The sequence below is a fragment of the Sinocyclocheilus rhinocerous genome, unplaced genomic scaffold (genome assembly GCF_001515625.1).
Source record: "Sinocyclocheilus rhinocerous isolate Xijiao unplaced genomic scaffold, SAMN03320098_v1.1 scaffold1952, whole genome shotgun sequence".
Classification (NCBI taxonomy): Eukaryota; Metazoa; Chordata; class Actinopteri; order Cypriniformes; family Cyprinidae; genus Sinocyclocheilus; species Sinocyclocheilus rhinocerous.
This window is the reverse complement of record NW_015650723.1, coordinates 172,447-184,449: the sequence shown is the minus strand read 5'-3', so window position 1 is coordinate 184,449 and position 12,003 is coordinate 172,447. Positions and strand designations below refer to the sequence as shown.

Genomic DNA, 12,003 nt, shown 5'->3' with positions numbered 1-12,003 from the left:
AGATAGATCATATGTAATATAAGTTGTAGAATCAATAGATAATGCTTTAAAAATGACTACATGTGACCTTACATGTTCGAGTCTGTATTGCTGTATATTTCCAACTATATAAACTAATTTAACCAGTTTCACTTGTGAGTGCACTGATAAAGCAAGATAAGTTATTTCAATTGTCCTCTTTCATGAACAAGTACTTTTTTCATTGTAAATATATTTAAATACATCATATTCTTCCATCTCTTAACCTTTAGCAAAACCTTTGACCTTTAACCAAGGCTCTGTGATTGGCTGTTCACCAGTGATGTCACACAATCATGTACATGTGCTCCACAAACTCAGGATCAAAGCCTGAGTTGACAAAGAAAGTTGATGATCAGCATCATGGTACCAACAAAGCCGGATTGGAGTGGTTTGATTTTGTCAACTCGAAACTAATCCTGTGACTCTGAATTTGTTCATCTACCATCATGGTACAGGCCCCAGGGGCATTCATTGTCATAGTAACTTACACTCCACAGCTAACCTGCTTTGGGGCAGGTTATGTTCTGGTTTAGAGATCTCAATGCGAAATTTGACCAATCAGCTTCAAGCAAAGTGACACATGTCTGACGCAATAAAGCCACTCCCCCAGTTTCTCTTACTTCAAATTAAAGGATGCTACATAGTAACATTTTTAAAGATAAAATTGTCAGAATTTAGAGATGATTATTTTTATAATTATTTTATATGATTTATATAATTATTATACCCTTAATCCATTACACAAGCTAGCTTAGTTTAATAGTAATTATTAAGCTTTTATTTTAAATTAATATAAACATATAGATAATATGCAATATAAATACGTTTTAGAATCAATAGCTTTAAACATGACTACATATGAGCTTAGATTTTTAAGTGTTTTTATACCTATAAATATTATCAACTCTATAAACTAACTTTTACTTGCACTTACATGGCAAGATGTTTTCTTCAAGTGTTCCTTTTTCATGGATAGATCGTTTCATCTTGTAAATGTGCACCAACTACCAGCCGCCCAACGTTGTGCCTGGAAGAGATCTGGCTAAGGTGCAGAAGGCCGTCTGTATCCTGAGCAACAATACTGCCATTGCAGAAGCGTGGGGCTGCCTGGACCTCCACTATGTAAAAGTAACCATGCATCACACAATTGTGGTTTCTACCTGCTTCAGACAACCTCTTTGTAAAACTTTTCTGAACCAATTCTGAAAACACATCTTAACACCAGCTTCAATGGAAAAAAGAACTGACCCTACATGAGAACAGGATTCTGACAATCTGAAAAAGAATAGAATAGAATTTCTTAATTAACCACAAATGGCTGATACATTAAGATATAACATTATAGGGATGCACCGAAATGAAAATTCTGGGCCGAAACCAAAAAATTATTTATTTATTTCTAAATTATTTATTTTATTAAATAATTATTTATTTTATTAAATAATATAAAGTAATTTTGTATGACTTTTTAACTTAACTCAATAATTTTAATGAGACTAAATTTAAAAAACACAAGCCAATAAAATAACCACACTTTTACTGAAAGTAACAATAAAATTGGACAGAAAATATATTAATATTTAATATCATTGTATTATTTTTATTCAGTTCTATGCAACAGAATAAAATATAACTTTTTTGGGACTAATTATCCAAATAATATATAGTCCTACAACGCTATTATTACTAGCGCATGTGAGCAGTGCGGCGAGACATATTTTCGGCATATTGCATTTTAAATTGAATTTCGCTACCTATATGCTTCCATAACTATCCGGGACAACTTCTTTATGCTTACAGATGTGACGTAATGACGCAGTGCCGTGCTCGAATTTCCCGTGAAAACCTACCCGTACCACTCAACTTAGAAAACTTTATTACAAGCTTACCGTTATGAATCGAGCTAAAGCAAGGCGATAGTTTTTAACACTGGCTGGTTATGTACTTGCTCAAACAATGATTTTGGATCATTTTTAACCAAAAACGTTACGGACTGCAGCTTTAACTTGCATGCATGTAAACTCAAACTCTGGACATTATACTATTACTTAAAAATCATATCACCGTTATTGAAAAAAATTATATCGCGATACATATTGATATTGAATTATTGTCCAGCCCTACTTAGACAATTACAGTACAAGTCTTGCACAGAAGTTCAAACTCTTAATGAAACGTACTAAAAAAAGACTCATACAGACTCATGCCCTTCCCTTCCCTTCCCCCACTCTGCATGTTTCTGATAAGAATAAACAATGGACTTTAACCTAAGAGATATAAGATACAGCAAGAAAAGAGATATAAGAACAAACAACCAGTTGACGAAAATATCTTTTGTAAACTGGCAATTACATTCAGTAGCTTGTTTCATGCAGACCTAATAAACTAATACCATATTGCAATATTGTCACATTGCATTGAATTACGATCCTATGTTTAATTTCATATACTTTTGAAACAATAAATTAGATTTTTTTTTTTTGCAAGGAACTATGTGTAATATGAGTCTGATTCTAATATGTGGCGAGTGTGTGTGTGTGTGTGTGTGTGTGTTACAAATTTAATTCAGGCCAAATGTTATATTGATGAATCTGAGCAGGAGCAGAAGACAAACCCAGAGAGTGAAACATCACAATTCTCTTGGAAATGTTAGGGTAAATATATGATAGTTGCAAATATAATGCAGCTGTTAAGACATTTATGGAATTACATATAAATTTGACACTCAACACTACTCATTAATCTTTTGTTATTCTCACATATAAGCCAAAAGGAAATACTGACAGTGTAAACAGTCTGTTCACTTATGGGGTTTGTTTTCTGCAATTGTGTACACTGTCTTCTGTATGTATAACTGATATTCATAAACCTTTATTAAATAAGTCAAGAGTCATTAAAGATCATATATAAACACACATTTTTATAATGTAATCACAGTAAATTCATTCAAAATAAAATATTAGAAGCAAGTGATCAACTTGAGGGCCAAAACACTAGTAACTTAAGTTCAAATTCTCTGTGTTCTATTTGTGAAAACAAGATTATCTCAAACATACAAACAGATACACATACAAACACACACACACACACACACACAATGACATATGAGTCAGAACAGAGATAACAATGTGCACTTGTTCACTGACAATGTACAATATTTACTGTGACAGTAAACAGTTCTAAAACAGATCAAATAACAACATCCATAAATAAATGGATATTCATGCAAGACTCCAGATGCTCTTCTGCAAATATTTTCATGTGCAACAATCCCCTTTGCTCTTCATCCCCTCTTCATTATAGTCCTCCAAATACAATATCGGCGACTCACTTTGGGAGCGTTTTTGAATGATGGATGGCAACACCAGATCAAAGAGTGTCTCAAACATAATATCTACATTAAATCCAGTCTTAGCGCTTGTCTCGAAGCACATCTTTTCCGCTGGTGGGCTGGTGCCCTCTAGTGCCTTATAGCGAATTATGCGGTTGTACAGTGCTATGGTATCATCCTGACTCACCTGTTTGTGCAAGGGAAAGTCTGGAGGTGTGGGAAAGGATGGAAGGGGAAGCACACTACCCTCTTCTGCCACTTCCTCCAGGGTCATAACATGGGCTTGAGTGTCAGTGAGGTCTGCTTTGTTGCCCACAATGGCAAATATGCTGTCACTATTGGCCGAGTCAGTGAGAGGTAGGAAGCGATCTTCAAGCTCTACGAAGCTCTGCCAGTTTGTGACATCATACGTGAGAATGATGGCTGCAGCGCCACGACAATACATGGAGCCTAGACCGTGGAACTGTTCACGACCTGATGAAATAAGAAGCACAGAAATACAAATATTACAGTTTTTTTCAACTGCTTACATTTTCAAAACTTTGCCTCTTTTTTTTTTTTCAAAATTTACACACAAATCCAAGAATTGCACACACAAAATTCAAAATGCCTCACATCTCTTGCAAAATGAAACCCTGCATTCAAAATATTACAAGAAATATCACAAACACATCTCAAAAGCAAACATTTGCAAACACCTTTGACATAATATTAATTCCTGTTAGGTTTTTGTGTGTTACATAGAGAATTGTGTTTTGTATTTTGCAAAGTGTTTTATGAAATTGAAAACTGAGTCAAAGGCTGAGAATTAGTATGGTTTTGCAGATTTGGTGTGTGGTTGACTGTCCTGTTTGAGTGTCAGGTTTCAGAAATTGTGTGACAAGTAAAGATTTTGTGTGTAAGCAGTTGAAAAAAAACAAAAAAACTGTCAACATTTCAAAAGTTTGAACTTTATGTTTTTGATAGAAGTCTCTTCTGCTCACCAAGGCTGAAATTATTTGATCAAAAATAAAATAAAAACAGTAATACTGCAAAATACTATTATGATTTAAAATAACTTTTCTATTTTATGTAATTTATTCATGTGAGGCAAATCTGAATTTTCAGCCGCCATTGCTTTAGTCTTCAGTGTCCTCCAGAAATTATTCTAATTTGCTGCTCAAGAAACATTTCTTATTATTTATGAACGTTGCAATCAGTTGTGCTGATAAATATGATAAATAGCAAGTTCAAGCAAACAGCATTTGAAAAAGAAATCTTATAAATGTATTTACTGTCACTTTTGATGAATTTAATCCTTGCTGATAAAAGTTTATAATCTCTTTTTAATCTTTTAAAACACAAAACCTTTGAATTGTAGTGCATCATGGTTTCCACAAAAATTTTAAGCAAAACAACTGTTTTCAACACTTATAATAATAAGAGATGTTTCCTAAGCAGCAAATCAGCATATTAGAATGATTTCTGAAGGATCATGTGACACTGAAGACTGGAATAATGTCTGATGAAATTCAGCTTTGCATTACTGGTATAAATTACATTTAGCAATATATTTACATAAAATCTATCTATCCATCTATCTATTTGGAAAATAATAATTGTATACAGTTCATGACTGTATACAGAACATGACTGTTCATAGTGTACCGCAAAGCTCTGGAAGAAAAAAAAAACACCGTAAAGCAGAAACAAGGACATTTAAGTTGTTATTCAGTAATCTTGCCCTCCAATGACCTGTCAACTTGAAAACTATTGTGACAGGATCACTGAGTCAGTAAATTAAAATCAAGAACCCGATAAGTCCAGTTTCTGACTTAAAAATTCTTATTTGTGTGACATGGAAATAAATGACAGCATATGTGTCACACAACATGAGAGTAGGTAAATAATGGCAAAATTGTAATGTTTGGGTTACTCTTTAATGAAGTAAGAACATTTAGGCCAATCTATTCATTTAGCACACTAACAATTAAATCAAATAATGTTGCTTTTTCAACCCCATCTCAAGGTCATGATTTCTTCTGAACATGTATATGGGGTCACTGGAATTTTTTGAAGGAGTGCACATTCAGCTGAGAAATTTCTGTTCCTCATAGCTACATCTATGGCTTCATCTATGGCTTCAGAAAACCAATCACTTTCATTTCATGGAAAAGAGCACATGTGAAAATGTAACATGATTGTAATATTAACGCTTAATTTTTGTGCTTTCACAGAACAAAGAAAATAATTTGTGCTTGTGCATAAGGTTGAGTAAATGTTGACAGAACTTTCTGCTTTTAAATACCCTGGAATGCCTTAGAGTTGCATTGTACCGTAAATCCTTTACTGATGTAATTTTTGTTTCTACAAAGCATATGTGAAAAATGGGTTGGCAAATGGGGGTAAGGGTGGGCAATATCATCAGAATCTTATTTGACGATATAATTATTTATGTTACTTTATTTTATTTTTGTTATTAAAAATAAGAATAAAGAAACAAATTACAAACAATATGACAAATTAAACAACGACACAAATGAAAAAATAAATTAATATGTTTTTCAGCCACAGTAAGTTTATCAAGCAGTAATAAATTGAGTTTAACCCTCATGTACTGTTCCGGGTCAATTTGACCCGATTTGATTTTTGAGTTGTCGGAAATATCAGTTTTTTTCTTGACGTTTTGTGACTTTTTCTCATTTAGGGTCATGAACATGCATGCAAAGTTTCAACACACTGATGTGTTTTGACATGTCCACAAAATGTTTTGTTACGTTCGTACTGTTCCCGGGTCAATTTGACCCGCCTATTTTAATGTTCTAAGACAACTCTACAGAGCCAAAATGATAACATTTATTGCTTATATTTTTTTATTTTAGTTTTTTACTATACTATGAAGCTAAATATAATAGCTTTTTCCCACTTATTTCAATGCAGAAAACTATTTCGCCAGCCACAGGTGGCAAAAATTAGCTATCTTTTATTTTTTCAGTCTATCTGAAATGCTATTTAACCCATGTTGTTTTTCTTGAACTTTTGTGACTTTTTCTCATTTAGGGTCATGATGAGTATGCATACAGTTTCAACACGCTGATGTGTTGTGAAATGTACATACAGAAATGTTTATACGTTTGTGATGTTCACAGGTCAATTTGACCCGCATAGGCAGCCATTCAAAAGCAACTACAGACACAAATTCAACAATACAACACAGACACAATACAACAAATTCCTTTGTTGTATGTCAGAGCTCCTCAACTCTAGTCCTGAAGTGCCTCCTAGTGCCAGCGTCTTGATGAGTTTAACAACTTTTTAATTTCAAAGTTTGTGAAAACAAAACTGCTTGGCCTTTTAACTGTATGTCCCACTTTTTGAGCATAGACATAAAAATGACTTTTCCAGCTAAAATTCTTATAAATCTTGAAAACTTTGGAGCACAGACTTAAATTTGGTATCTTTTTAAAGGTGAAACATCACAGATTATTGTAGAAGTAAATTTATTAAAAAAAACGTAGAGGTTTAATTTTATGAAAATGTAAAATATAAAAATATATATATTGTTATATTATATATAAAATATACATTTTACATTTTACAAAACATGTTTACCTCCAAATCTTCAAGAAAATCAAAGCCAATCATCTGAACAAGTTTTGTGCCAAATTTTAGGATGATATCTCAAAAAATTAAGTAAGATTTTGTGGATGCAGAACCAAACTTTTCCACTATGATATACAGGGACTCTGATTTTAATTTATTGTTTAAGTGTTCTGAACCATATGTTTCCATAATTTTAAAAATATTTATGAAGTAGACATTCTATTCAGAAATAGTTTGGGCAGCAACTTTAATATTTGATTTGAATTCAATCTCTAAAACACATAAAAACATAAGTATAGAATAAGAGTGTGTTTGGCACCACATCATAAATGGAAGATCTATCGCTATTTATCTATTGCTCTGTCATTTCTTTGAAAAACAGTCACCAAATATGAAAACTAGAGTCTGAAACCTTTCAAATGATATATAGTTTGTAAAGATTACTTTAGGTTTAGACCAAGATATTATCGTTAGAAAATGTGTAATCGCAAACATCCCACAGGTGTGGGGGAGGGGCAGTCAAAAATAGTGGTTACATTTTTTTTTATAAATCATAAATTCAGATATTCATTCTTTGTAATGTGTGAAAAGCATTGATATTAAAAGTTAATTGATTGTACTTGATTTTATGTTTTTTTTTTTCATATCATAATTTTTGTGGAATTACATTGAATCCAATACGGGTCAATTTGACCCGGACGATACAGGAAGTCACCTGTTTTTGAACAGTACATGAAACGAGTTAAAATGGGTTATAATAAAAAAATATTAGTCGGGTCTAATAAAAGGGGTTAAATACGTACAGTACAATTATACAATTTTAAGTGGTAAAAGAGAATACTCCTTCTAAATAACAAAAATAGCTAAATACCAACAATTTTGCATATTATTTTCTGCTTTAAATTAAATTAAATTTCATTTGAAAAAAATTAATTAAAATAAAATTTTCAATTTAATGACAATTTTTAAAAGTAATTTTAGTGTTAAATAAGAAGCTGTTGTTTGTTTTCCTTGTCAGTTAAAATGAGATGTGTGTGCAATGTGCAGTAGGCTATGTGAAAACAACCTCAAAAAATCAATGAGCTACAGCAACAGCTAACAATGCAGCCAGTGTCTATGAAACAGCAGCCGGTTCTGACAGGAAGTAAAGTCATTACTATCAGCTGAGCCATACTATCACAACTACAAAAACATGTTACCCTTATCGACATGTTTAGATAAAGGCCAGAACAATCAAATAGGCCTATCCTTTTGCTTTAATCTTTAACATGTCTTTAAACACACACACAGAGTTTAAATAGTTTGATGGAATACAACATTTAGATCTGTTGCTTTCATTCAGCAAATGTGCATGCTTCCTATCAATGACTGCTAAAATTCCGTGTAAAAATTTCCACATTATTGCTGAAACTACCAAGATTGCAAAATCCTGCAAAGAACACAAGACATTCATTGCAGCAGTCATTGATGCAATATATCAGAGTAATCCTTTCCCTTTTTTTCATTTAGGCTACTGCTTTTAGAAACTGGCAAAAGATAAAAAGGGGCAAAAAATAAATAAATATAAAAATAAAATATCGTCCACAAAATATAGTTAATTTTGGCAGATCATGCTCGATTAGATTTATTTAGATTAATGATTTTCCATGTCATAGGATCAGGGACATTCAGGAATTTACAAGACTAGGCGTGTCACTTGATTTCAACAATCACATGTGGAAGAACTCTTGTCCCAGTCAAAATATCAAATTCTAAATATCACGAACTAGTATGCATGTATATATTTATTTATTTATATTGGTACTCTCTCTAGAAACAATAACTATATTAATTTAATGTTTTCCATAAGCACCTTTAACTGCAGGTTTCTGCATCTGATTATTTCCGTTGTATTGGCCAAAACGGAGTTCCATCAATCGTACCCGCTGTATCCCAGATAGAGATGTTGTACGGACCCCACTGCTTCAAGAAGAACGCTCCGCCGATTGTGCTTAAAGTTTCCTTGAAGCTTCTCTCTGTGTACCTGTGCAGGAGGGACGTTTTCCCTACATTCATGTCTCCCAGGATTACAATTTTAATATCAGGCTTTCTCATTTTCCCAGGAGCAGGCATGGGTTTAAGGTTGAAAACTCAGTGATAAAACGATTATCTCAAAATTATAGACTTCCAACTCCACTATCCATAACAAATGCGCGCCGTCCAAATTCCTTTGGTGGTTGTTAATTTCGGCTCGTATTGCAGAAACACTTAAGGAGCCGATCTCAGCAGGTCTTCTGGGCTTTGGCGAGTTGATGGACTTGTTCGTGCCTAAACATGAACATAAACGGTCCTTTTAAAAGAGCATCAGTGCTTTGCTCCCACTGAAAGTTCACTTCTAGCAATGACGAAACAGGAAACTCAAAACCAATGGCACAATGCAAAAAAGTCCCGATTTAAACTGCAAATGTCGTCACACAGAAGACCAAAGCAAGGAGAATCGATTTTTTTTTAATCACTTGGATCTTATAAATTAATCTTTATTCTTCCCATTCTATTTATGTCTGTTTTATTTAGGAATGTTACATTACAACATCTAATTTGCACCAATTCATAATAAATATTATGACAGTCTTTTTTTTTTATACCGACATTTTATCTTTATTCTTCCCCATTTAAAGAGGAAACATATGACAGAGGTCTTTAGGGAGCCTCTTCATAATGTATTCATATATCAAAAGACAAATCTTCCCAGAAAAACCATAAATCATGTTGTGAACAGAAACAGACACTGCACACAAGTTTTCAAGCAAACGAGCATCAAATAATATGTATAACTTTGCTCCAACTTGTAACATTGCTATGGTTAGCAATAGCATACCATATTCCATTATGATCATCATCAGACAGTGAAGGTCAATCACGATCCTTGACTTAAAAGTAATTTCTCTATCAGAATGGTTGAGAAATGTAGTTTGTCCCAATGTCCCTTACCGAGACAAATATCATACAAAAAGTTGTTAAACTGAGTTAAACTAAGAACAGAGTTGTTTTATTAACAATTACAATCATTATCATCAGACACAAGATGTGGTTACGATTACTAGTGGTGTTACAGCTTTAGTTGCATTACAGGAGGGACGTTTTCCCTACATTCATGTCTCCCAGGATTACAATTTTAATATCAGGCTTTCTCATTTTCCCAGGAGCAGGCATGGGTTTAAGGTTGAAAACTCAGTGATAAAACGATTATCTCAAAATTATAGACTTCCAACTCCACTATCCATAACAAATGCGCGCCGTCCAAATTCCTTTGGTGGTTGTTAATTTCGGCTCGTATTGCAGAAACACTTAAGGAGCCGATCTCAGCAGGTCTTCTGGGCTTTGGCGAGTTGATGGACTTGTTCGTGCCTAAACATGAACATAAACGGTCCTTTTAAAAGAGCATCAGTGCTTTGCTCCCACTGAAAGTTCACTTCTAGCAATGACGAAACAGGAAACTCAAAACCAATGGCACAATGCAAAAAAGTCCCGATTTAAACTGCAAATGTCGTCACACAGAAGACCAAAGCAAGGAGAATCGATTTTTTTTTAATCACTTGGATCTTATAAATTAATCTTTATTCTTCCCATTCTATTTATGTCTGTTTTATTTAGGAATGTTACATTACAACATCTAATTTGCACCAATTCATAATAAATATTATGACAGTCTTTTTTTTTTATACCGACATTTTATCTTTATTCTTCCCCATTTAAAGAGGAAACATATGACAGAGGTCTTTAGGGAGCCTCTTCATAATGTATTCATATATCAAAAGACAAATCTTCCCAGAAAAACCATAAATCATGTTGTGAACAGAAACAGACACTGCACACAAGTTTTCAAGCAAACGAGCATCAAATAATATGTATAACTTTGCTCCAACTTGTAACATTGCTATGGTTAGCAATAGCATACCATATTCCATTACGATCATCATCAGACAGTGAAGGTCAATCACGATCCTTGACTTAAAAGTAATTTCTCTATCAGAATGGTTGAGAAATGTCCTTTAGTTTGTCCCAATGTCCATTACTGAGACAAATATCATACAAAAAGTTGTTAAACTGTGTTAAACTAAGAACAGAGTTGTTTTATTAACAATTACAATCATTATCATCAGACACAAGATGTGGTTACGATTACTAGTGGTGTTACAGCTTTAGTTGCATTACAGAACTAATAATTTTTTGCAAGGCTTTTCAGCAAAACTAATTTCTTTGAAGAGAAGAAAAGCTTTACAAAGAGTCACCACTGAGATGCTACAAACAGTTTGTGTTCTAATAGATACAGTTTGGTCCCAATTCAGAAAGTGGTTAATCCTTCCTTGTCTCTCCTCTTCTTGTTATTTCCCATGTGGAGTTTGTGCCTCTATCCTGAAACCAGAATCAAAATTTAGCAATGTAAAACACAGTGAGTCTTGCAATGTGCTTTCTCAGAAGGCGCTGGATGGTCTTACAAGAGTTCAAGGGATCAATAAAGAACATGCATAGGAAAATGAGCATTATATGGGTAGATAAATGTTTGGTGACTTTTAAAGGGGTCACTGGATGCAAAATTCACTTTTGTTGTTGTTTGAACATAAATGTGTGTTGGAAGTGTGTGTACACATCCACCCTATAATGATAAAAATCCACCCAGTGTTTTTTTTTTAAATCCCTATTTTAAAATCCCCTTTCTCAAATCAGGCTGTTCTGAGATTCCTGTCAAAATGCCGTAGTTCTGCACAGGCCACTCACACGATAGTTGATTGACACTAGCGTCTTACCTTAGACCCGCCCTGAGTGAGCTGCCATCAGTCCGCTATTGTGTCGACTCTGGTGCAGGGGAAGACAAGAATGTCTCCGATTAAGTGATTGAGGTGTTTTGTTGCTGGATGTAACAACGAACATAGCAGTCGTCATTTACTCCCGAAATCTGAGCCGCTGAAGACGCAGAGGATTACCGTTACTTAAGGAATGCGCCGATCCCCGATCTGCCTAAATCCGTTTAAGTTCGCGTAAATCATTCATGATCCAGCTTCATCTACAGAAGAAGTGAGTATAAGGTT

General features: G+C 33.8%; 2 protein-coding genes across 4 annotated transcripts in view; both read right to left on the bottom strand.

The window, feature by feature from the left end:
- Nucleotides 1–3,278: 3,278 nt before the first annotated feature.
- Nucleotides 3,279–9,321, bottom strand: LOC107712543 (ras-related protein Rab-20-like). The gene is made up of 2 exons (XM_016517851.1): nucleotides 8,857–9,321; nucleotides 3,279–3,826 (listed from the first exon to the last, which is right to left on the bottom strand). Exons 1-2 carry the CDS (start codon nucleotides 9,044–9,046, stop codon nucleotides 3,279–3,281), a joined length of 738 nt encoding a protein of 245 aa, XP_016373337.1. The 5' UTR covers nucleotides 9,047–9,321.
- Nucleotides 9,322–10,541: 1,220 nt separating this feature from the next.
- Nucleotides 10,542–12,003, bottom strand: part of LOC107712545 (probable cysteine--tRNA ligase, mitochondrial) — a 10,501-nt gene continuing 9,039 nt past the window's right edge. For all 3 annotated transcript variants that reach the window (XM_016517855.1, XM_016517853.1, XM_016517854.1), the window contains one exon: nucleotides 10,542–11,329. In XM_016517855.1, the coding sequence (XP_016373341.1) occupies nucleotides 11,270–11,329 (60 nt within the window). In that variant the 3' untranslated portion in view covers nucleotides 10,542–11,269. The remainder of the gene's footprint in view (nucleotides 11,330–12,003) is intronic.

What these genes read in the sequence shown, in the direction of transcription:
- LOC107712543 (XM_016517851.1), bottom strand. Translation starts at nt 9,046, where the DNA reads ATGCCTGCTCCTGGGAAAATGAGAAAGCCTGATATTAAAATTGTAATC. An exon ending in CTCTATCTGGGATACAGCGG is followed by an intron (nt 3,827 to 8,856) that starts GTACGATTGATG and finishes TTATTTCATCAG; the next exon opens with GTCGTGAACAGTTCCACGGT.